The sequence below is a fragment of the Schistocerca nitens genome, chromosome 4 (genome assembly GCF_023898315.1).
Source record: "Schistocerca nitens isolate TAMUIC-IGC-003100 chromosome 4, iqSchNite1.1, whole genome shotgun sequence".
In the NCBI taxonomy this organism is placed as follows: Eukaryota; Metazoa; Arthropoda; class Insecta; order Orthoptera; family Acrididae; genus Schistocerca; species Schistocerca nitens.
In genome coordinates, this window is record NC_064617.1 from 224,026,923 (window position 1) to 224,054,571 (window position 27,649).

The 27,649-nt window shown below is 38.5% G+C and overlaps 1 protein-coding gene across 1 annotated transcript in view; it reads right to left on the reverse strand.

Annotated features, from left to right (window-relative positions):
* Window positions 1-27,649, reverse strand: part of LOC126251649 (FAD synthase-like) — an 87,280-nt gene that overhangs the window by 42,820 nt on the left and 16,811 nt on the right. Inside the window, exons 2-3 of the mRNA XM_049952203.1 lie at window positions 26,855-27,069; window positions 2,870-3,011 (exon numbers count right to left, since the gene is read on the reverse strand). Of these exons, the coding sequence (XP_049808160.1) occupies window positions 2,870-3,011; window positions 26,855-27,069 (357 nt within the window). The remainder of the gene's footprint in view (window positions 1-2,869; window positions 3,012-26,854; window positions 27,070-27,649) is intronic.

Below are 27,649 nucleotides of genomic sequence, written 5' to 3' on the forward strand. Positions count from 1 at the left end.
TTTTAAGACAGTATCCAAAATTTCAGATCTCTATGTTTAATAGTTCTTAGCCAAAATGTACCAGAACATGAAATTTTAGCTTTTGGGAAATTCAATTTAAAGTTGAAACTTGCTTTTTCTATTAAACCTGCTTTTTCTGTTAAACTTGCATGGCACTAATGCATCCCATGTCCATATTCATCTTGTTTCCTGAGTTGTTCTTCCTCCCTTCTCTTTATAACACTACTACATTTTATTCTTACTTCTTTGGTGGTTTCAGCTTCGAAGAGTCTCCTTCGGTAAATGGCTATTAGAGGTCTATGCATACTTAGTCCACCAGGTGCTCCCACCAGTTCCATAACATTAAGCCTTGACACTGCACCATGATTGAAACATAGAACATCTAGCACACCTATTTTCAAACAATGGAAAATCCAGGATGGAATGTAACAATAAACCTATTTTCAAAGTATTTAGTCCTATTAGAACAGTTTTTGGTATCCGTTCCCATCTACAATTGTTGAAACTTTCATTTGAATTTTGAGTTCTACCATGTAAACATTTCTCTAATAATCTTGTGTCACTAAGCTCACTTATAGCAAATGGCAAAGAATATTTATGGTTGAGTAACAACCCTCTGGTAGTCACACCATGAATCACTGCCAGGTGGGCAGAGTGAATGACATGGGTTGTCTCTGTGGAGGATTTATGAAAGAAGGTAGTCCATAACGCTTTTTTCATTCCCTCAAAGTCATTTTTATTTTGTCTTATGGCTTGTTGATAATAATACAATAAGAAACTCCTGCAAACAGTCACTTCACTGTAAACAAAATATTTGTGTCAAAACAATAGCAAACAATGACTAAACTCTGTATAAACAACAGATAAGCAACTGTAAAGCTTTTACAGGTTAGTTAACTTAAGAGACTAAAAAGTCGTAAAAATGAAACAAATGAGTGCAAAACTTTATTTTCAACAGAGCTGACTGTGTGCCATGGGAATGTTGTGGTGCATGCAGCCGCTTTTAAATTCCTCTAATTTTGGTACTTTCTGTGGTCCATTTTCCTGGAAGTAAACTTTTTTTTTTTTTTTCAGAAAACCACAGAGAATTATTAAAGGCAAAAATTAAAAGAATTATTTTTTGACAGTTGTTCATGTGCAAGTCCCCTTAATAAGTTTATTTATCTGAACAACTTGCACAAAGTGCTATATTGACAGAAACTGCTCAAAGTGGCACTTCCCAGCTTCTATGCGAGCATGAAAAACACAAAGTTTTGTTGTAATTTCTAAAAACCCAGATTTGAATGTCACATGCAACAAGAACTCATGTATTTTTTAGTTTATAAACGTGTCTCCTCATCAACAAGATTTTTCATGTGACTCCTGAAGAAATCAAGCATGGACAGAATGTTTTCTTTCTACCCTCTTTGCATGAAACAGCTAACTCAGGTGTTCACAAGCAAGATATGCACAACAATCCAGATCTCCATCTTTTGGAAACACATCTATCCTTGGAGAAAAAGTAGAATAACTTTCAACAACAATGGAAGAATGTTTCTCAAAAACACAGCATATAGTGGCGAAATTAAGGTAAATCTGCACTGTTGGCTCCTGCACAACTAAGCACTTGGTTTCTTCATTCAACAAAAGCATGTATTCAAGAAAGTGAGGAATGGCTATAAAATACTGTAGCAACCATTTCCAAAACACAATGCAAAGTTAGCAGCACTTAAAATTTGCAATTTCTGCAAGTAGTTGGGTATAGCTGCTGTTCTCTCATTATTTTCCATGCAGTACTGTGGATGACACCCATTTCACATATGATTGACTTTTTCCTGTTTAATTGATTTATTCCTGACTGAAGGCTCCTCATCTATGGGAATAAGTACAGCTTTTTCCAAAATTGAGAGTCTGTACAGTTCATTGTGGAAGATTAGGGTTTAGTGTCCCATTGATGATGGTGTCCGCAGAGATGGAGGAGACACTCAGTCAAGAGAAGAGTGTAAGGAAAAAGCAGTGTTCTCTTTGAAAGGAACCATTCTGGTATTCACTTAACTGATTTAAGGAAGCTATGGAAAATACAAATCTGGCTAGCTGAATGAGAATTTCAAACCTCCCTCCCACAGACTGCAAGTCCAATATCTTATCTGCTGTGCCATCTTGTACAATTTTGTAAAAAGTGATCAGGCAAATCAGCATTGTATAATATGCATGATAAGCTGACTATCAAAATTCAGTGGCATGTAGAAAAAGTCTGAAGACGTTTTTCTAAGTTCACCTCTTAATGTATGTTGCAACAAGGCAACAAATGCATTCTATGATAACATAACTCATTAGAAAAATGTGATTCCTACCGCACTGTATGTGACTCCAGTGCCTTAAGCACTACACCACCTCCCTTGGTAGGAGGAGTCAAGTAAGTTAAAACTAAACAACACCCAAATGAGAGTAGCAGCTGATATGGACATCTTTTTTCTCCACAAAAATAACAAAGGCTGGTGCATCTTGATATGTCAAAACAAAAGCGAAAAAAGTTTGCTCAATGAGTTGTATGCATATTTGTGAATGAAACTTTTTACTTTTTTAGTGAACTTTTCCTTTGATAATATTTCTTTTCAAAGTAGCACTTTATCTGTGAACGTGAGGCCCATGAGAAAAAACAATAGCGCTATGTAAGAAACCACCTCCGGATTTTCCCCTGCACTTGATGTCAATGTTTTGCCCAGCTTGGATGTTCTACATGGTTCATATAAGTGTTCCGTTATTCCACAAAAAAAGGTGTCATAGCTGCAATAATATTTTTCTGTTAGGAAAGTACTACAACCTATGTTTTGTTAGTTAAGTAAACATTTGTGATAATAAGAAGATAAATTATTAAAGATATAAACACCTGAAACGTATTCAATTTTTCTGAATAAGGATCAGTTCGTCGAGTTCCCATAAGTCCTGCTCTTAAGGCCGGCTTTTCAGCTAATAGTTTTTCCAGTGCAGTTTTGATTGAACCTGGTATAATTTTCAGTTCCAGGTTATATCTGTAATCAATGAGACATTTATAAAAGCACCAATTATCAAGCAAATAGAAGCTGCAAAACTTAAGTAATGTTTGTTGCTATCATCACTGTAAGTTTTTTCCCAAAAATTGCTAGAAATATTAAATTATGCCAACAATACAGAATAATCTATGATATGCATACTAATGACAAATCGTTCACTGACAACTTTCTTGTGTGGTTGGGCCTGTTTGCTTGTTTTGGGTCATTTAATAGCCAGTTCATCCTTGTCCAAACCAGAAAATTTTAAAGGGAGTATGGGTAAAGGAGTTTAATATATAAAAATATTCTACAAGTGTTACAAACTTCACTCTGGTCTAAGGGCATCTGGCAGTGCCTGCACCCTATGGGGCAGCATTGAAACAATCTAATCTAAAAAGTACGTAGGTAACTGACACTACTCAGCAGTGCATCACAATACAAAACAATAAAACTGCTGCTCACATACATAGTATTAACAACAGGTTACATCTAAAATGCAACAATCTGTCACGAGGATGATGGGAAATGGGAAACGGGTGTATACTGTAAAAAAACTAGAAACGAACACATTCTAAGGCCAAGTATGTCAACTACCCTCATTTTCTGTTCATCCTTGTCCTTTAAATGTCTTGGTTTCCATCCCAGTACCCTGCCTTGTGCCCACATCTTTTTCCATCTGCAAGCAGCTTAATGCTTCTCAGTGCCCCTACACATTAATTACATTTTTCAGAGAATAAAACAGAGTTTAATTTCCTGTAATTTTGCAACGAAGTTTACTCGACTGATTATCCTTCTAGTGCCCCCTTCCCCTCTCTACCCTCCTGTGTGACACAAGCCAGTACTTTTGTTTGTACATGTTGTAACCTCCTGCTGTCTCTCCATGTCATTTGTCTTCCCTCATTCTATCTGTGTATCCATCTGAGATGACTACACACTCCAGTCAAGCTGCTGTTTAGAACATGAATACAGGCAGGCATTCAACCAGTTAGTAATGAGCAGGCAGTTTTAAACAGTGGATGTGCAAATGTAGTGTTTCAATGCTGTTGCATCAGAAATCACAACAGGACAATATCTCTAAATCAAGTGTTCAACACATTCTTCATCCCACATACTTTAACTACAAAAAATAATTCTTTTCTGGCAAAAACCATCGTGCATGATGACACTTGGTGTTATCAATATGAACCTACCACAACACAGTGCAAAAATTCACATGAAGGGTCAACATTGTGGCAACACAACCAATGTAATGCACAAGCTGATCATCATACCAAAGAAGGGCTTTTCTGACAGTTTCACAAGGCTGTATGACTGTTTTGTGTGTTGTACTCACGTGAGTGTGGAAAGGGGGAGGGGTTGCAGAACACCTGAAACATTAAAGCCACCACCTTAATGTTTCTCTCTGTTTTATCAATTCAGTCTCAAAGCCCTTTGGATTGACAAGGCATGTATGTGACACAAAATGGAACACAATTTAATTTTCAATAGTGGTGGGTAGCTGGAGTGCAATTAATTGAAGCATTTGTTGAGTTCAACAATATTCAGTGTGATGACAGAGTGTGTATCTCACAACAAGGTGTCATCAATGAAGAGTAATAGTGGAAAAACCTAATGACAGTAATTACGACTGATCAACATTGAACATTATCGTGAGTGAGAAACACAGAGCTATAGGTACAACAGTAATATCAGAAGTTAATTTGAAACTCACACCTTCTGTTTCTGCAATCACCATTGTACATCAGTTGATCATCTGAAACAACCGCCGGTCACCAAAAAGAAAATTGTTAGCGCAATAGCAAGTAATGAGACCTATAATCAAATGTAGGTTGCAGTAGTTATTGGGAGGTGAGGCTTGCATGGGACAGAGTAGTGTGGAGAGCTGCATCAAACCAGTCTTGGGACTGAAGACTACAACAGCAACAACAATGACAATAACAATGAAAATCAGGCTGATGCACACACAGAAGTCAGATCTGGTTGAATCTAGCATAGAACTGCAACTGTTACAGTTCCTACTATTCAAATACCACAATGTCTCATGCCTTCACAATTGCTGCTTTAGGATCAAATTAGCACAGTGGTAAAATAAATATTGTCTTATAAATGTGGCCCAAGTATCCCACAAAATCATTCGAAGTTTGTGGTACCTTGTGGTGCCCAGGTAATAGTGAGGCTTGAAGACAAGCAGATAGTAGGAAAAATGTTCACAAATAATTATTGACAAACAGGACTTTCGACTCTGGGGACATCTTGTAAAAATACAAAGGTAAAATTCTAAGATATTTCTCTGACGTATTTTATTATTTTGAGCAAAATGGATTGTAAGTGTCTTCCCATAAACAATGATGTCAAGTAATGAATGTAGTGAACTTGATAGGTATCCTTAGACTCGCTTTTTATGCAAACTGTATCATGACAGTGCAGATGACATCAGCCAAGACACTCTTACCCACTGTCTTTGTATAGAAAAGCCTTTACCATGGCCTCAATTAGTTGGGTATGACTTCCTCCTTTGTAGAATGACATATTTGAAACCGTATATAATTACGTGAAACTTCCTGGCAGATTAAAACTGTGTGCCGGACCGAGACTTGAACTCGGGACCTTTGCCTTTCGCGCACAAGTGCTCTGCCATTTGAGCTACCCAAGCACGACTTACACCCCATCCTCACAGCTTTACCTCTGCCAGTACCTCGTCTCTTACTTTCCAAACTTTGCAGAAGCTCTACTGCAAACCTTGCATAATTATGTGTTTGGGTTCCTGCATCCCAAAATCCATACAGCAGGCAATCAACATCAATGTAACAGTCAAAAGTTACAGTTACATCTTAAAGACATGTGTTAGCCTCGTGTACCTGTATTGGACTGCCTTAACAAATATGACTTAATAACGGCCTAACAGCATTTAGCATTATACTTGATACTGGCATAAAAGCTGAAATCTGTACAACGCAAAAGATAAACATAATAATACACAGTTAAATGGTGGTTCTCTCCTTTAAAAAACAATGGAACATATTAGTGGTAGGATCCATAGTTGAGACCACTATTACAAGATTGTTTTTTATTAATGATCAGCCAGTGGGTACTTAATAGTATATGTAAAAGTTGAAACTTTCTGGCAGATTGAAACTGTGTGCCGGACTGAGACTTGAACTCAGGAACTTTGCCTTACGTGGGCAAGTGCTCTACCATCTGAGCTACCCAAGCATGACACACAACCCATCCTCACAGCTTCAATTCTGCCAGTACCATGTCTCCTACTTTCCAAACTTCACAGAAGCTCTTCTGCGAAGCTGTGAGGACGGGTTGTGAGTCATGCTTGGGTAGCTCAGATGGTAGAGCACTTGCCCGTGAAAGGCGAAGGTCCAAAGTTCAAGTCTTGGTCCGGCACACAGTTTTAATCTGCCAGAAAGTTTCATATCAGTGCACACTCCGCTGCAGAGTGAAAATCTCATTATCTATGTAAAAGCTGATTATATTTATGACTATTTACAATTTATAGGAAAGATTGTTTTATATTTTGATGTTAACACTGATCTGTGTAATAGAACCGAAGCTACGCAAGAATCTGATGTGGTCATAGAGAGAAGTTGTGGAATGACGCATAACTGCGAAAATCCCCCAAGAAAAAAATAATTGATCTGTTGCAGAAACTAGAAGCCATTGTTAGTCTTCTGAGCACCATGGCAGTTGAACAAAATTCCATGGTACAAAAAGTAGAAAAAATAGCTGTTATTGTAGCAGAACAGAACCGCATCACACAAAAAGTAGAGAAAATAGGTAACATAGCCACAGAGCAGGTTCTCTTAAGTTGATTGCCAATTTATTTCATCGCATGGACCTCATGATGAAAGAGATCAAAAATTGTAGCAATGACAAACTTGATAAACATGTTTCCAAAATGAAGGAAGAAATGTCCAACTGGACTGAACAAAGAAACCAGGAAATTTTAGATACAATGGACATAAAAATTCCAATATTTGAAAAATCACAGGCCATATTAATCCTACTTAAAGCAGTGTTCTTATGCAGACTGAATTATTTCTTATAAAATCTATTCCATATTTGGTCACCTCTCCTGGGGCACATGGTTCAAAATTTAGAAATGTTGGGTTGGATGTTATAACCAGCAATGAGTGTGCTTGATGTACACTGAGGTGAAAAAAGTCAAGGGATACCTCCTAATATCATGTCAGATCACCTTTTGCCTGGCATACTGCAGCAACTCAACATGGCATGGACTCAACAAGTCATTGGAAGTCCCCTGTAGAAATACTGAGCCATGCTGACTCTATAGCCGTCCATAATTAAGTGCTGTTGGTGCAGGTGCACAAACTGAGTTCTTGATTATGTTCCATAAATGTTTGACGGGATTCATGTTGGGCAATATGGAGGCCAAATCATTTGCTCAGACTGTCCAGAATGTTCTTCATATCAATCACAAACAATTATGGCCCAGTGACATGGCACATTGTCATCCATAAAAATTACATCATTGTTTGGGAATAACTTGTCTCCAAGTATCTGAACATAATCATTTCCAGTCAATGATCAGTTCAGCTGGACGACAGAACCTACTCCTTTCCATGTAAACACAGCCTGTACCGTTATGGAGCCATCACCAGCTTGTCTAGTGTCTTGTTGACAATTTGGGTCCATGGCTTCTTACCAACTGAAATCGGAACTCATCTGACCAGGCCATGGTTTTCCACTTGTCTAGGGTCCAATCAATATGGTCACAAGCCTTGGAGAGCTGCTGCAAGTAATTTCACGCTGTTAGCAAATGCACTTGCATCAGTCATTGCCACAGCTCATTAACATCAAATTTGTCACATTGCCATAACAGATATATTCGTCATACATCCCACATTGATTTTCGCAGTTATTTCAAGCAGTGTTGCTAGTCTGTTAGCAATGATAACTTTATGCAAATGCCACTGCTCTCAGTTCTTAGGTGAAGGCTGTCGGCCACGACATTATCCATGGTGAGAAGTACTGCCTGCAATTTGATATTCTTTGCACTCCCTAATGATTTCCAAAATGGAATGTCCCATGTGTCTAGCTCCAACTATAATTCCACATTCAAAGTCTGTTAATTCCTGTCATGTGGCCATAATCACAGAGGAAACCATTTCACATTAATCACCTGAGTACAGATGACAGTGCCGCCAATGCACTGCCCTTTTATATCTTCTATACGTGATACTACTGCCATATGTAAGTGTGCATATCACTATGCCATGACTTTTGTCATCTAAGTGTACGACAAAACAGCATATACATACAGAGACATTGGACCATGCCCACAAAGATTAAATGTAAGCATTTTCTGAGAAGTATTATTGCAAGAAAATGTCTAAACATACTGTATAATTGCAGTAATAAACAATGAAATTACTATACAAAACTACGATTTAGTTTGTAGGTCTTTCTTCTTTATTTGCCCCTGGGTGAGGTAAAATCCATAGATGTCCCATTAATAATTATTCAGTTTGAGGAAAGATCTGGGACAGGGTCCACTCTCCCTCAAGACACCAAGCGAAAAGCTTCTAGTAGAATAATCAGCGAAAGTAGCATCCAAGCTATCCAAGTAGTGTGAAAATGAAAGGCATGCATCAGGCTGGGAGCCATACAACATTTATTCATTTATCATCGCTGTGTAGAGTTTCCTACCACTGGCAGATTCTGCTTGGAACACAAGCCTCTCCACCTTCTTTGGTTTTTCCGCAACCTGTCTGTCACCTCTCTTCGGAGTTCCATCTTGCACTCCTTTTAGTTACTTGCAACTTGTCTTCTCCTTTGTCTGCTATGACCTGTCTTGCGCATCTTCCTAGGTATCCTCTTCTCATACATTCTCTTCACATACTTACACCATTTTAAGCTTTTTTCTTCAGACTTCTCTTTCAGCATTCAATTCTCATGTGTTACCTTCTCTGCACTTTCACTTCCCACCTTTTCTATTTTTGTTAAATCTATTCAACTTGAAAGTTCAAATTTCATCAGAGAAGTAATGCAGTTCTCTAATGAAGAGATATGTTTTAAGCGAGTAACATTAGGTGATGTAATTCGTAGCTAATTTTAGGGATGATGACTCATGTTAGGTTTTTGTAAAGTTAAAATAAAACTTACCAAATCTTGAATGAGGAGAATATATTTTTTTTAAATGTTTGACTCTAAAATGTGCAAGTATGTTCAATGCTCTACAACAGTTCATATGATCAGTGAGGAGAAAGTTTTTTTTACTCCATGGTGTCGAGAGTTGTAGAAAATCATTTTATTATAGCTTTGAGTACTCATTGTGAACAAAGGCAGCTAACAGAGAATTGATTAGCTATCAACCATAATAAATACACTCCATTCAAAAAGAACTGTGATCTTTCACATATTTGGTAAGTTCTGCAGAGCTATTAAAGAGTAACAGTTTTAATGAGGTTAAAGTGATTATGCAGGAGGATTGACAAGAACTGTATGGTGGCCATTGTAGTAATTTCTATGAAATAGTGATTGTAATATTGGTTGGTTCTCAAAGAATGACACACCAAAGAGAATTGCAGCTTCACAGCCAACATGTAAAATACATAATCTGGTCTTTTGATATATATTTATCCTGTTAAGATTGGGTTTTAAAATTTTTGTCATTTTCTTCAACAAACAAATCATTATTGTTGCAATATCAATGTTGGAACTCTACTAACACAGCACACTAATTGATCATTTCCGACAGCTCTCCAACAATTTTCCACTTTTAGCAATTTACACAAGTGTGTTCAAAGTGTGCAGAACTACAGACTGCTTGACAGCAATGGTTACTTTACCCACTGTTTAATTAAAGTAACAATGCAAGTTACATATCTGCTCATTCAATACAATGCCTACTGATCTTATTTTCCTACTTCTACGTGCCAAGGTCTCCTATACTCCTTAACAAAATACTGTTCCTTCCTTTTGTTAATAATTTTCATTGTTTTTTCAATTGATATAAATTACAATAATATTTTATGCTAACTCTTGTCAATGGCAACTGCATGGTGATATTTTCCATTCCAAATCCTTGGTTGATAAACAGATGCACAGAGGCTAGTAACATGGTTAGTACTAAATATATCTTTGGTAATGACAGGAAGTGAATCTGGCCACCCACTGGCACTAACACCATCAAATACAGAATAACATGCTGACCCCGTGAAGATATGGGATAAGGCATGGAAAAAGAAGAAGACTGTGGTCAGCCTCCATCCCTCACACTGGACAAAATCTGTGACTCTTAAATGTGATGGTCTAACAGACTTTTAAACTTTGTATCCATGATCTAATCAGTACCAAACAGTTCCCATAAAACTGGAGCAGTCTACTTAACATGACTGTTGCTAGTACATTTTGAAATGTTGAGCACTTTGAGAGGCTGTGCGAAAACATTCATTGTGCATGGCACTTAGGTAAACAACTACGCAAGCTTTTGTGCTCAATAAAACTCAAAGCCCACCCCCTCCCACCTCCAACATGGACATTGTCACAGTGGGGTGGCTCCCAACCCTACATGATACAACCAGATCGGATGACTGAAAAAAGGTAGATATGGTGAAGTTAGATTTAATAGGAATTAGTGAAGTTTGGTGGCAGGAAGAATAGGATTTTCAGTCAGGTGAGAAAAAAGTTATCAGCACAAAATCAAAGTGGGATAAGCAGGAGTAGGTCTAACAATAAATAAGAAAATAGGAATGTGTATGAAGTAATAAGAACAGCATAGCAAACACGTGGTTTCAACCAAGATAGACATAAAACCAAGACCTACCACACCAGTACAAATATACATGCGTACTAATTCCACAGATGAAGAAAAGGTTAAAAGAAATATTTGATGGGATGAAAGATATTATTGAGTTCATTAAGGCAAACAAAAATTTAATTGTTATGGAGGACTGGAGTTTGAGTTTGAAAAGGAAGAGAAATAAACTTAATGTAAGAACATGGAGTGAGGAAAAGCGAAGATCTTCTTAATGGAGGAGGAAGCCACATGTCAGGTGTCAATGTGCAATTCAGAGGTGGATCACACCACTTCATACCTCTGGAGTGACCAGCAGGAGCAATGCAAAAATCAAGATGGTTTCACCATCCACAACTTATTGTTTGTCAATGCCAATCACTCCTCTCCCACAACTGCATGTGTGTCTGATACACCAGCGAAATAACGGCCTGCAGGAGAATGGCACATTGTGTCATGTCATGTTCCCTGCAGGCCCTCTTTGTGGTTTGGTCTGCTCGTTCATTTCTCCAAATTTCCAAATGCCTTGGTACCCAGCAAAATGGTACTGGCTTCTCCCACCATTGAAGGAAATACAGTTGATCCTGTGTTAGGTGGGCAGTTCTCTCTTCTAGGTACATATGCTTCAAAGTGTGTATGGCACTAAGGAAATTGAAACAGACGAGAAACTGTTTGGCCAGAAGACATCTCCGATGCTCAAATAGCTTCAGTATCACATGGAGCTATGCAGTGAAAACAGTATATTCACAGGGAAGGTGAATCCTTAACACTATGGAACGGCCACAGGTGTCCCCTTTTTTTGGATCCATCAGTGTAAGCAACTGTAAAACTGTGATGCCCATGTATAATGTAAAAAAACAGAGACTGGAACATAAAATATAGAACTCAATCTTTATTATAATGCATCAAGTCTAAAATAATTCTGAGCCTCTGCAGTAGCCAGATGGAGATCTGCTCCAACCTTGGTACAAAACTTTAAAACAGGCCACACCCATCTCTAAAACACAATGCTTTGAGGAACCTCTTAGGGCCTCATCACTCACTGTCAATTATGAAAACGCCTTTCCGTTGGTGGTCAAGCAGCGATATAGTATGCAGTTGTGTGTGGCATGTATAGTGTGTTATAGGCCTATCGAACCATGAGGAGTCATTGTTTGATGTGAAGTGACTGTTCAGTAACGTCAGCGCAAGGGCCCAGTTTGGAGCTGGTTATTAAGGCCTAGTGGCCATCCAAGTTAATCCATGGTACATAACATCCAACATTTTTAAATAAAAGGGTCACCATGACCCCATAATTAAGCCAAGATCACAAAAATAGGGCAGCCAAATTCATCTGCTCCCCATGAAATATGGCTAAGACTTTTTAAAATACTGAGAGCTTTCTGAGGCCATCTTTTCAAGTCCCTAAGATGTCACAACCATGTACGCTTAAAGTCAAATATGACACCCAGAAACTTCACTGTGTCTTTAAAGTTAAGAACAGTATCTCTCATTCTCAACTAAGGAAAGTTTAAAACAGAATGTCAAAGGTGTAAAAGAACACACACAGACTTCTCAATGGAGAAATTAAATCCCCTCTGCTCTGTTCATTCCTCTGGCCATCAAACAGTTAGCTGTAAGTGATGAGTTGCTGTTGCAAGGCTTGAGGAGGAACAAAAGACAGAGAAGTCATCAACAAACAAGGAACACCAGACTGGACTTTTAACAACTGATGTGGTATTATTAATTGCAATGGCAAAGACAATCACTTTTAAAACACTATTTTGGGGGACACTTCTCCTGCTGACACTGATTAGAGAGGATCTCACCAACTCGATATTTAAAATAGCATAGGAAGAGGAAGGACTGTATAAAGATGAGAAGCCATCATGAAAAACCCCATTGATGGAGCTACCTGAAGATAATATGCCTCCAAGTAGTAGTGTAAGCCTTCTTGCTACCAAAAAATATGCCCGTCAAGAGATAACAGTGTAGGAAACCCGGTTATATAGACCCTTCCAGGAGTGACACGTTATCAAAGGTTGAGTGATGTCTCCTTAACCCACACTACAGGCGACTAAGGAGCTGCAAGTATTCTAAGACCTACACAATTTGGCAGTTGACCTTCCACTCCAAAATCTTTCTCACACAGCTAGTGAGAGCAACACTATGATAACAACACGGATACATGCAGTTCTCCCCAGATTTTAAAAGTGGAATTGAAATTGTCTCTCACCACTAGTCAGGAAAGTGTCCTGATGCCCAAATGAGGTTAAAAAGGGTGAGGAAGATTCTTTGCTCCACACTACAAGGTGCCATAACATACTGTAATGAACCTTATTGTGGCCAGGTAGCATGCCAAAAGCTGCAGATAATGCAGAATCCATCTCCCACATGTAAAAGGGGCAGTTATATTCTTCATAAGTGATACAATCGAAGTCTCAACTGTCCCTCTCAGCAGCCACCCTGTAGCATTGGAAAGCTGAGCCTTGACTACAGTGGCGGTAACTGTGGCACAACAGGCCACCACGTCTGAGCAAAGTCTAGTGGATTAGTCTGGAGACTTATTAGGGAGGCATAATGTTGCACGGGTGCAATGACCTCCAAATCTTTGAACATAGTAGACTCACCACTCGACATTGTGACACTGTAGTCCTTCCACAAATGTCTCTTTCAGGGGTGTCCTGACTTCAGTTTTAAGTATGATAGTGCATTACCACATCGAACTGTACTGGTGGAGGAGCTTTTTCAATGAGAGGATATTTGTAAAATGGATTGGCCTACCCATTCTCCTGACTGAAATCCCATAAAACATGTGGGGCTTGCACTGGGGAGATGTACTGTAGCATGTCCATAAGCACCATTGGCCATCCAGCACTTAACAACAATGGTGCAGGGATGGAATGCCCTACCACTACAACTCCTAACTAAACATCTGCCCAGCATGAGAACATGTTGCAGACCACACACTGCCATCCATGGCAATCCCGCACCCTATTAAGAACTGTGTACCAATCTTTTGTGATGTCCAGGGGACCATTATAAAACACTGTGGCTTCCAGGGTCATTATTGTGCTTGAATAATAGTGTCATTCCCGTTCGTCTCACCATGTACTTCTTTCAGTTACCTTATGTACTATACTGTAGCAGTTCTTTCCATGCATGGTCCAAGTTTCATCAAGCTGTGTTACTTGGCAGACACACATCATGCAAAATTTAATTTCGTCCCCAAGTTTTGCATACCAGTGTATTACCAAAATGATCTGTCCGCCCCCCGGTAACTGAGTGGTCAGCGTGACAGAATGTCAATCCTAAGCGCCCGGATTCAATTGCCAGCTGGGTCGGAGATTTTCTCTGCTCAGCAACTGGGGGCTATGTTGTCCTAATCATCATCATTTAATCCCCCTTCGACGCACAAGTCGCTGAAGCAACGTCAAATCGAAAGATTTGCACCCAGCAAATGGTCTACCCGACAGGAGGCCCTAGTCACATGACATTTCCATTTAACAAAATGATCCAACATGCCACTGAAGCACTTATTCTGCAGTTTTCAGATCAGATGAAAGAGCAGCCTATCCCTTGGTGAAGGGAGGGGCAGTGCTCTGCAATCAGGACCCAGCAAACAGGTCTGTGTAGGTTCAAGTGTCAGCCATACAAGTGTATGCTCCATCTGTTCCAGGATGTTGTCACAGTGTTCATACACAGAAAGTTTGCTGTAAAGGATCCAGTCTGGTCTTTTTGGCACCACTTTGTCTAACAGGTGACTCCAGATCAGGAAGTGATCACTTGAGTGCAAGTCACTGAAGACTATCAATAAATGTAAAGCATGGTAATGGACCGTAGTTGAATTATATCAGATGATGCTGAGGGAGTTGGGTTAGGAAATGGGACTATTATAGCAGTAGATGAGTTCTGTTATTTGGGGAGCAAATAACTGATGATGGACAAAGTAGAGATAACATAAAATGCAGACAAGCAATAGCAAGAAAATGTTTATAAAAAGAGGAATTTGCTAACTTCAAATATAAATTTAAATGTTAGGAAGTCATTTTCTGAAGGTACAGGTATGCAATTCACCAAAGTGAAATGTGGGGATACATAAACAGTTCAGACAAGGAGGTAACTGAAGCTTTTGTGATGCTATAGAAGAATACTAAACATTAGATAGGTAGATCAGATAAATAATGAGGTGGTACTGAATCAAACTGTGGAAAAAAGAAATTTGTGGCACAACATAAATATGGCACATCTTGAGGCATTAAAGAATTGGCAATTTGGTAAATAAGGGAGGTGTATGGGGCCGGTAAAAATTGTAGAAGGGAGCCACATCTTGACTACAGTATTCAAATGGATGCAGGCTACAGAAGTTATGCAGAGATGAAGAGGATTGCCCAGGATAGTTTAACAAAGAGGTCTGCATCAAATCAGTCTTCAGAACAAAGACCATACAATAATATTTATTCCGTACAGATGAGGTTCCAAACAGCTCATTCCCTGGAGCTGGTGGCAACATGAGTCCCATAATACATTATGTATCAACAATGAGGTGAAGTGGACAAGGGAGCTGTGTAACGAAGTCAATGTGAGACTCTTGGACTACAATTTTAAGAGAAGGCAGGAATATGAAGCATATGAATACCCTTTGATGGCTATACGTTGATGCACAAACTGCATGTGAAGAAGCAGAGAGAGGAATAGCTGAGGAATGCTGCCCTCAGTTTTTTGGATCTGGACACACTACTGTTAGAGCTCCCTGAAAGCAATAACAACCTAACACAAGGATATAAATCATTTAAAATATATTTTGTAACATATGCCACATGTTTCCTGCATGTAAGGAATTGCAGTTCTACCCATGCATCTTGATCTCATTTTTATTTCACTGGAGTATGGTAGCCATTCTACATATGCAACTTTAGTCACCAGCCTGTGAAGGATGAGTACATTGTTGAAGTGCCAGAAATTTCCCTCAAGCACATTTTGATGTTCACATATTCTACAGGAGAGTCACATCAGAAAAATGATTGTTGTGGGGTTTCCCCATAACTGTTGCCTCACTATATCTTCCTCTATGTGGAGGACAGTGATGCTATACAAAAAGCTCATCTAGTGTTGTAGTTTCTTTTCCAGTCATCTACATACAGTTTGCTGCTTTTTGGAAAAGAGAAATTAAAAGAAATAGGCTACAGGAAATGGTGCAGAACTAAGACAGCTAATGATACGATAAAAAAAGAATTAATTAAGTAGAAGTGAAAATAGTAACAGTTCATGAATTAAGTAAAAATGAAAATAGTAACAATTCATGAATTAAGTACGCTCACTTTTGTGACATGGACCATCTCAAATGAGAGATTAAAATAACTGAGGCACCTAGAAGCAAATGATGTAATTGGATTTTACTGCATTTTGAGAAACTGAATTGCACACTTCAGCAATTACACAGCATTCTTTCTGGCTGAATTTAATCTTACTTGCAATGTGATTTTTGACTTCATCTGTACAATGATTACTTACGCTAAAGACTGAAATCTGCTGGATATGTACTACTTCTATAAAGTTCAGGGAATCCTTAATAAGACATTGCGTGTACCTCCTTTGGCTTTCTCAGACACAAAAGAATGACACAAACGCAGTACAGAATTATTTTATGTTCTAACATAAATTAGCGCAAAAATCCAAAATTTTATGTCTATTCTTCTCATTTAGAGTCTGCCTCAGAAACCATACCCAGATATTCAAAGCATTCTTCTTTCTAAAGCTGCTGTTATCACTGATGACTGCTTTGAGTCTACTCTTTGTGAGGCAGATTTATGTAAAATGAATGGTAGTTTTTCTGGGATGAAATACTCCACGAGGTTCTTGTGCCACCTGTGCTTTATGTTAGAGATCTTAGTGGGAGCTCCTTTGGGAGAACAACTTTTCAAAGCTTCCTCAGTGACTGTGGCCTCAGATTTAGTTCCTTAAAACCAAGAATGGTATTCATCAGCTGTTTACGAAACCATTTTATTGGTTCTCCTTTGTTGAAAAGCACCTGTACGAAGAATGTCTGCTCAGCAAGTATTTATGGTTAACTGTTTCAATCCCTGTACAGTTCACAGCCCATAGCCACAACTTTGCAATAATGTGGTCATGGCTTTGTCCAATACAGTAACTAAAGGCGTCAACATCCTTCACGTGTGGAAGTAGTGTTAGCAGAAGAAGTATAAATGAGTTCAATTAAGTTTTACTTCTGTTTCAAAACAAATGAAATGAAATGTCGTGTAACGAGGGCCTCCCGTCGGGTAGACCGTTCGCCTGGTGCAAGTCTTTCGATTTGACGCCACTTTAGCGACTTGCGCGTCGATGGGGATGAAATGATAATGATTAGGACGACAACACCCAGTCCCTGAGCGGAGAAAATCTCTGACCCAGCCGGGAATCGAACCCGGGCCCTTTGGATTGACAGTCTGTCGCGCTGACCACTCAGCTACCAGGGGCGGACGTTTCAAAACAAAATAAAACAAACCCAAATTATGATTACGCTTTCACGGATTTTTCTGTTTTATTTTCTGCATGGACTTTTAGTACTGTTTATTGAGCATTTCAGAACAGCCTTATAAATTAGCTCTGCTTTATGAATCACTGTTAACCAATAACTGTAAAAAAAGTAAAAAAGAAATAGTAAAATATAGAGCAGCTAATACACTGTTAGAAGAACAATTGATCTTGAAACCCATTCATTCATGTTCTTAAGGCCTATTTTCTTATCCAGTTCATTCATGATTTTTTCCAAAATTATGCTTGAAAATGATAAAATTCTAAAACATTTTCAAGTGTAGAGTTTGCATCACATTCATATTTATCAGTTACAAATCACAAGGCACTGTCTGACAACAGTTACAGAAAAATTGGACTTTGCAATTATCTCATTTGGCCACTGTGCAATAGAACTTAAATTAGACCTAGTACCTATTTTCGACACTGTAACTCAGCACTTGTCAGACTCACAATTTACTTTCCTTGTTCTCTCAACAAAGGACACCCATGCCCTTTCAGTACAGCACTCAACTTCGTACACCTGGAAACTGCACTTATCTGCATTGGTTTCTGGCACCTCAGTTCATACATATTGCTTAAAAAATGTGCAGTTCAACCATCATATGACAGTATGTGCTTGTAATACATAAATATAACATCATGTATTTAAAACCAATGAAGCACTTACACTTACAGGCAACTGGGTAAGAGATAGCTACTATGTTGGAGATAGAATCCTTTTGTCACTGTGACTAATGGACTAGTTCAAAAAGTCACATGGTTGGGATGCTGTAATACCTTGCACTGGCTGTAAGTGAGACAGCTGAGACACAATGAACAAAACATGTAATTAGTGCATATCATGGCAATTTTGAGTCATCTGACTCTCTGTCTCTGAGGTCATGACAGAACTAGAGTTTTCACCTGCCACCGTGTCAAGAGTGAGTATATCAATTTAGGCAAAGTCAGTGCCATGAGAGTCTATTGCTATAGGCAACAACACACCACTGGGAAGGAGCATTGTTGGCTACTAATGAGTGTAACAACAAACAGATACAAGAGACAGTAATGGGGGACTACAACTACCAGTGGACTTGGGTAACACCAAGTAGCCACTTCTGTACTATGGGGTACAAAGCCACTGTCCCACATGAGTAGCTCTGATCTTAGCATGTTATAAGGCACCAAAATTGCCACAGCTACAGGTGCTATTGGATGCTGTAGACAATGAAGAAGTAGTCCAGAATGATTGGCACATGCCAAAGGCATGATATGATTATAGCAGAAACCATTTGAGGCACTGTACCCAGTATAATATTCTCCTGTAGAGAACGGAAGAAATTAGGCACCTGATACATCAAATTCACTTACAGCACCTTACAGAAAATCCACCCTGCCAAATAACCTTTATGGGCAAAGCATTTCATACACCTGTAACTACTGTTCACCCGATACCATGTGTAAATGTAGGCTTTCCGGTGTCTACTTATGATGAAAAGCACTCATGTTTCGAGCCAGGTGACAGTGCTCAAATAAAACATTTTAACAAGTTTTATACGCAACATTTTTGCCAGTGGGTATTTCAAAATTTCGATCGGACATCAGACCCAAAAGTTTTCATTAACTGACACCATACTGGACTTTGTCAGGGGTCTTACTAGTGGCTTGCTGTTTTGAGACATCCTTCTCACAGACTTTCAAGAGAAATAAGAGCACATCTGAATTCATCCATTCATGCCTTCACTGTTGAAAATGAAGAAAAACCTTCACCTGTTTTGGGTGAATTTCTGTTGTTACAGAATGTGCAAAACAAAGGACTTTATTCTAGCATAGAAATTAAAGTTCACCAATCAGAATCAATCTCTCTCTCTCTCTCTCTCCACTGAAGAAGCAAAGGTGTCAATATTGAGAAGTGAAAAAGGAATTCCACTGTTAAACATGGAGGAGTGTTGAATCTTCGAGCTACCCCAGGCAGATACATCCCTTCTCACAACAGTGTGTTTACAGTTGTCAGGCAAGATAGTGAGAGATCCAAGTCTGGTTGACTGTTCAATGAAAGTTGCCTCCATTGAAGGAACTACTTTGCCACACCTCCCACAGACACCAACAAGGGACGGTGATGACATCATCCAGCCAGGACAGCCAATGGATGATCAGCTCATTTCCTCTGGCAATGACAATCAATCATGGATACAATCTAGCCATACGTGTGATGTTATAAGCTATGGCCTGAGAGCTGTAGAGCCAGTCACATTCTTAAATCACATTCTACAGTCAAAAGTTGTGTTCGCCAACAATCATTGTTACAAAGTTGCCACAAGTGCCATGGACTATTGAGAGATGCCATACTGGAATATGTCCTGTCAGTAAACTACTTGTTATTCGAACAACCACAGCCCAAGTACTGCATTTCTGTAAAGGACTTAGTCTCTGGAGAACAGTGCTACTGGTGATAATTTGTCAAGGACTACATTTCTGTTGTGCGGATATGTTTGGAACAGAGTTCATGTTAAGGTATTTTGTGAGTTACAATAAATAACAGTTATTTTAGTTGGAGTAATTTATTTGTGTATGTGCCCTGGTAAACCCTGCCCTTCAGGTGACCTCACAACCAGAAATCACGGAGTGAGATCGGGTGATAATGCTGAATAAGCATTTGGAAGTGACTGGCTGATAATTCGATCATATCCAAATGTGTTTTGGAGAAGTAGGTGAATTCATGAGCGATGTGCAGTGGGGCCACATCTTGCATGAAAACTATTGAGTTCAATGCCTCTCTCTGCTGTAGGGCTGGTATGACATGCTGGCGAACCATATTGCAGTAACGCTGGCCAGTTACATTATGCGTCTTTGGTCCTTGAGCTCCAACCTGTTCAAAAAAGAATGTTCACCTCACCCACCAGAGAAAAATGAGCTTTGTCTGTCCATAGGATGGTCCGGTATCAGCCCTCATCAACTTCAATCCTTGCGAAAAAGTGGAGAGCGAAGTCAACATGTCATTGAGTATCCTGTGGTGCAAGCTGCTGTACAATATGGATCTCATACGAATACCATTTGAGAATGGTTAGAAGCACCTCCCGTACAGTGGACAAAGGGATGTTCACCTGTCGTGACACAGCACGCGTATAGCTTGACAATTGGCAATTGCACACAGCATTGTCTGCCATAGCAACAGCAATTTCATCAACCACCTGTGGTGCAACCAGTCATCGCCCTCTTCCTGGAGCGTTGTCAAGTTCTCCAATTGATTTGAACTTCTTCATGATGCTCCACACAGCAGGTGCAGAAAAAGAGCCCTTCCATAATCCTTTCAGCCAGCAATATTCACGAAGTGCAGCTGCAGCATTACTGTTGTTTTGATCATAGAGCTTCATTAATAATGCCCTGGTACTTTTGTCCAAGCTCATGTTGACATGTCAACAATTCCACTGTGACTGGTCAGATGTGTGAGACTATGAATCACGGTGATTGATCATGGCACCTGATGGCTATAGTTGGAACTGGACGGTGGCACTGTGACGCATGGAAATCATGCATCCCATACTCAGGACTAGTTTCCATGTTATATTGTGTTAAATAGGGAAAGTTTAATTATAACCACCCAGTATTATATGGTCCATACAATCAAATGCTTTTAATATATCACAGAAAATGCCTACTGCCCTATACCGATTGTATAGCCCTGCTAGTGTGTCACACAAAATAATACATAGCATTTGCCCAGTAACTGGCTACTATATCTTTTGAATCCTGGTATAAAGTAGTTTCACTGATGGCTATTTTAATCAATCTGGAAAATGATCACACCTGAAAAACACATTGCACAGGTGACTAAGTAAAGGGAAAAAATACGGTACACCGATTTTCATGATACTACTTGAAATTTCATCGTACTCATGGCAGTCTCTATTCTTTAATGATGTAACAACTGATGAAGTTTCATTTTTGCTGATTTACTGTAGCTGCAGTGATACAATTGCCTTGGAACACCAGTTTTCAAGAGTTCTGCATATTCACCTGTACCAACAAAATTTTGATTTAGCTTGCTGATTACTGACAACAAGTGATTATTAAATATTTTGCACAACTCTGGGGGATCACTAACAGTTTCATATTGAGACAAGAGAGGTGAAATACGTTGAGCATCCATATTCCACTCTGATATCAAATGGTTTTAATTTTGTTCTGCAGGCTTTCTAGTCTCTTGGTGTAATGCAATGTTTTAGCCTGTGTGATAGCCCTCAGCACTTTGCAGTATTGCCTGTAGTAAAATTCTGTAACAGTCCTTTATATTATGATACAGGTCCCGTTTTCCCCTACTTATATTCTAATGCCATTAGTCATCCTAATCGGATGTTTATTAGTGCTACATATATTAATATTAACACCTATAATTAATATTAATACCTATTATTATTAACAGGAAAGTGCTATTAACAGAAAAGTGCTATTAACAGGAAAGTGCTATTAACAGGAAAGTGATAAAGGTTTGAAGAAATGTATTATATTTGTCATTCAAATCATCTGTATTGTAGACTTCTTGCCACGTTAGACCTCTGAGACTGGCCTTAAATGTCTGCTCTGCAAATGGCTTCTTATCTCTAAGTCTTTCTTTTACTACCTTGGGATATGACTCTGCCTTTATTGCTGTCAATGTTACCATTTGTAAATCATTGTCTGACAACCCATTATTAATTTTTCTCACATTGCACCCATCAAGTAGAGAAGAAGCTACACAGATACTGTCTATGATTGTGCTGATGTTTTCCTGAACTGTAGTTGGAAAGTATACTATCTAAATGAGGCTGTAAGCTTCTAGGAACAAAACAAATTGCCAACCAGCTTTTGGAAAACAGAAAACCATTTGGAAACCCTCCAAGCCAAATTCCAAAGTAACTAGGAATGAAGAAGAAGAAGAAACTACAAGCACCTCTTGCCCCCTCACCACACGTGGGTTAAACAGGGCAATTACAAACCAACTCTAAAGTAAGGAAGACTCAAGCTTAAACAATATCCTAAAAAAAACATTTGGGAACTAAAACCATACAACAACTACAAGAACTCTTCAACAAAAGTGGAGAGCTCCCTAATGTCTGGAGGAAAGCAAAGATCATCACTATGCTCAAATCAGCAAACACATCTAACAATCCTGGATGCTTCCACCCTGTATCTTTCACATCCCACATTTGTAGAATCCATGAGAAAATGATACTATACTATCTATCATATGTATTAGCAGAACACCCCCCACCCCACACTCCCCTTTTTCATTCAACAGGCTGGTACCTGTTCTGGAAAATGAAACACTTTGCAAATATTAATCCTCACCCTACGTAATTGCGAATGGCTGGACAAATCATAAAATCACTGGTGTGACATTAATAGATCACATCACACCCTATGGTTCAGATTAATCTTACCATAACAGATATTTTAGAACACTGGGACTCCATATTAATTGAATACAAATACAGATAAATCCGGCCAGTCACTCGTGAAATATTTATTTATTTCAATAAACTAATTCATGATTCTCTTCAGACTCATCTTCAGATGGAACATGCACAAATTATGTATTTAGATTTGTAGCATGATAATGTATAATGGCTTGCAACAGTAAGGGCAGTAATGCTGTTAATATCCAACTGGCAGGATCCACTTTCATTACTTATCATCCATAAAATTAATCACTGAGTGAGCCATAAATGCACCAGTGGAGTTTTCCATAAAAAATGAAGATGTCATATTACCAAGAGGTATCATAAGCTTTTTTTTAGTGTTGAAGAAGATGCAAATGAAGTGTTGCCTGAATAGAAACGGCTCTTATATAACAGCCTCAATGTGAGTTAGGCTGTCAAAAGTTGAACAGTGCCTCCTCAACTACCTCTAAGAGGGGATGAGGAAATACTGGTACCAAGAAGCAACACCAAATGGTGGTTCACCATCTGTGTCATCACAGCAACACTGTGATAGGTAGATGACAATGTAGAACTCTTTGGGAGATAGATCATAATGTATGTATTCGGCCCTGAAGCTGTATCATTAGACATTGATGCACAGGATCTCAATACCCATGTGGAGAAGGCAGGGCAAGAAGAATGATTAGGGTTTAATGTCCCATTGATAAGCTGTAAATTAGGAAGTGACATTTGTAAAATTCCTGGTTGATGGAGTTGAAGTACAAGTGCTCCCTTTCCACAACCTCTTTATGAAATCAGAAAGTGGAATCTTGGGTATTATTAGACATTATCTGGCAAAAAAAATCAGCTATTTCTCAGAACATGTCACTGAAAGAGGACTGAGTTCCCTCCCCCCCCCCCCCTCCCCACTTTTCGGCATAGCAGTGACCGTGGTCTTCCTTCTGATTAACTTTCTTACTATGGTTGTTGAAGTAGAATGGTTGAGTGAATTCAGGAATTTCTGCCACATCTGCTACTGTAACATTTAATTGCAGTAGAGGCTTTTACCCTTGATTCATGAAAGACTACAAGATTTTCTGCTGATAGCTGCCACTTATTGTAGAGAGACAGTCCCCAGTCCACCAAAGGGGAAGATGCCTTCTAAGCAGCTCAGACAATCTTGGTATTGACGCTTTTTAATTTTATCCATATTTTACAGTTGTGTATGTGACTATTCAATACACAGAAAGTATGAATAATAATGCACATGATGTGCAGGGTCAGAAACACATTGTATGATATAGCAAAACACGGAAAAATTGTGCTGGATGCTATCGTGGTGTTCTTGCACAGCTAATTAGCTGGTTGTTTAGTATCCCGTTCACCCTGATAAGCTTCCATCAGATAATGCCATAAAGTGTTATTGGTAAACTAAATAGAGTTTTCAAGGCTTACTTTGTGCCCGAAACATAAAGTTTGATCTGTGTGCTGCCAGTTTCGGCTTACGGGAATAATATGGATTTTCAATGCACAAATCTTTCAAAAAATCTGCACTGATCAACAAGCAATGAACAGATACCTGTTGGGAATTACTACAAGAGCCCGGAAAATAAATGAAACACTGGACAGACTGGAATGGAAGATATAATAATGACAGTAATGAAAATGATATGGAGATGGGTGAGACAAATAACTAGGGATGTAAATGGTACATGCATCAAGGAAGATCTTTGCTTCCATCTAAAGGGTAAGAAAACACCAAGATGATAACCTAAAGTAAGGAGAGTAGACAACATTGTTAAACATAGAAAAGTAATGTGTATGTGTATAGCTGGAACTGATAGAACAAGGAAAAGTCTAAAGGTCTTTATCTGCCTGTGGATTTCATATTGTCAAATGGATGCTGCTACTGATGATGAATGGAATGACAGGTCAGACAGAAATAAAACTTAACATAAATCATCCTACAAGGAGCCAATGAAAACTGCATACTGATGAACTGAACACAAGAACCAGAAAGTATTAAATAAGATAAATAAAGCTACAAACAGCTGTAATACAGCTCAGAAAAAGCATCTCAGAAACTAGCATATGTGATACCATTGGTTTGGGCTTATGCCTGCAGCTGCCTGATAAGTAGAAGTTCCTATCTTTACATGACTGAAATAATTAAATTAGTCAGATGCTGCCTGCCTGTTCAGATACCACAGACTATTTCTCAAAATTTGGCATTTGTGGCACAGTAATATGTATGGAAACAATATGGTGAAGACTAACAATATCTGGAAATAATTCTGCAATCAGTGTTGCAAACTGAACAGTATAGCCACAAGTGCATTGACAAAATGGGGAGAGAAACCAATACAACAACTCATACTGGAAACAAAATAAATGTACTGAGGACACCGTGTACACTTGAATTATATGACTATATAATAAAAATAACAAATTATGAATGTGAATTTATTTCAGAAATAGTAAAAGTGCAGAATGTAACAGCAGAAAAATCAGAAGGGTGCAGCAAATGAGATTCTTCTTTCAGTTTTGGAGGTAAGGATTTCAACAGTGAAAAGTATTGTGGAAATTAAAAAAATTAATAAATAAAAATGGAAAGTCAAAATTTTAGGAAGTTGTCAGAAACATAAGACATAAACAAATTACTGGAATTCCACATCAAGTAACATTCAGGTCATTCAGATAAAGTAGAAAGTTGTAATATGACAGTTAACATTCATGCTAAACTTTAATTACTGCTTGCTACAATTTACATTCTGTCCTGTGTATCATTCGCCTCTCCATCATTTATGTGGTTCAAATGATTTCCCTTTCCCCTTTTTATCTTTTCTAGCTACCTACAAATTTCTCTCATTTGTGCTTTATATTTTGTTTTTGAAAAGGAACCTTTCACTTTCAAGAGTCTGAGTTTTCTTTCCAACCGTTTATACTGGCATTTTACATAACTTAGTAGCTTTATCTTATGCTTTCATGCATCTGTGTGTGCTCCACAGATCTTAAGCTTTAATTCCATAATTGTGTTGCTGAGGCTGTTTGATGAAAAACACACACAGTGTGGAGGAATATATAACACGGAAACATAACAGTCTGCAGAATAACTGTCAAAAGAGTGCAACTTAACATTTCCAAGGCTGCAATATGCATGAATTAATATGATCTTAAAAGATACACATAACATAAGTGACTACCAGAATATGACCTAAAATGTAATAAAAATGTGGGGAAAAATACATAACTTAAAAATAAGAAACAGTTCAGTATAAATTTCTCAGATTTCTCAACATATAAGCTCATTAAGAAGGCACAAATTTGCAATGAAAGTCACTTTCACAAACATCTACCGAAGTTTCAGGGTGACATCTGTGTCTTATAGGTGAGGGTAGGGATGGGAGCAGGGCAGATGGCCACACTCAACTTCAAACGTGACCAGTGTCAGCCTGCACCTCGTGTCCCATCTGCATGTCTCTCAATTAAGTGCATTCACAATGCTTAATGGATGGTATCAGGTCCTAAGCAGAGCTGTTGATAGGCATACAGAGAATAATAACTGAGCACTGGTGGGGACTGTTATTGGCCATAATACATTTAAGTCAACCTTGCAAAGAACATAAAGATGGTATGTCAGGTACGGCCTGATTTACTTTGTGCCAGGATTGAATAGGAGTCTCTCCACTCCATCCACCTGCCCCACAACACTGAAAGGAGGTAGCACTGCCTACATTTAGATCACACAGGTGCCAGACAAGGAGAGTGACACTCTTCACAATATGAATTGTTTTGACTATGGTTACTTTAAGACACAAGTATGGACAGCATCTCTAAAGGTTTACAGTATTTAAGTAGCAGCTCCAGCTCCATACAATTTTATTACCAAATGTTTCAACAAGTGAAAAGTTGCACCTTTAAAGAGTGTCTGCATAATCATGTCCTAGAACAGTTGTTTCTGAAGTATGAATGTCATAGTGAGTGATGCTGAATCTGAACTTGGAGCCGCTGTTCAACTACTGTATACTAACCTATACATCACACATTTTCAATTAGCTCACCTGGGTGGAAATGCAAGAATTTTATACTAATTCAGCTCACTGGGTAAAACAATTACATCATAACAAGCAAAGGTTTTTCCGCCATTTTAGGAGCAACAATGAATATTTCTAATATATTACCTCTGAACACTTTCTTCAATGAAGGCCTCCACTTCAGGAAAAGGGTCATCTGGTCTTATGTACAAAGTCAATAATTTGACATCAGAGTTTTTATTTGGAAAATGCTTTTGCATTACTGCATGCACCAAATGCAAAAGAACAGTGCAGTCTTTTCCTCCATTGAAATTCAGAAAGAGCTGTGGTAGAGTATACTTCTGGAAACATGTTTCGAGTACCTGTTAACAGACATTATGTACTGATTCTTCTGGGAACCGACAGATCAAAACATATGTACACATGGATAAAAACACAATAACTATCATTTGAACTACGGTAAAAGTAAGTACACTACAAAATTTTTGTTAACAATGGAAAATTGTGATGGAACAAGAACAACTAAAATGGTTAAATTGCTACTCATCACACAGAGGAGGCACTGAATGGCACACAGGCAAATAGAAAAAGACTGCTAGATATTATCAGCTATCAGACTAAGTCCTTCATCAAATGTAGACACACACCCACAAACACATGTCAACCATCATCTCTGGAGGGTAAGATATGATAGGTGATAGATAATATCTAGCAGTCTCCTCTCACTACACTTGTCAGCCACAAAACACCACCTCTATGCATGAGTGCCAATCTACTCATTTTAATTGTTACAGATTTTCAACAATATGAAAGGGTTTATTTTGGTATCCTTGAAAAGATGTAGTGCATTTTGAAAACACCAGTAAAAATTAAAAAATAAATAAAAATCTCTGTTGGTCCATTACTGCCAGGGACATCGGCTAGTTTGTACTTTTAATTCAA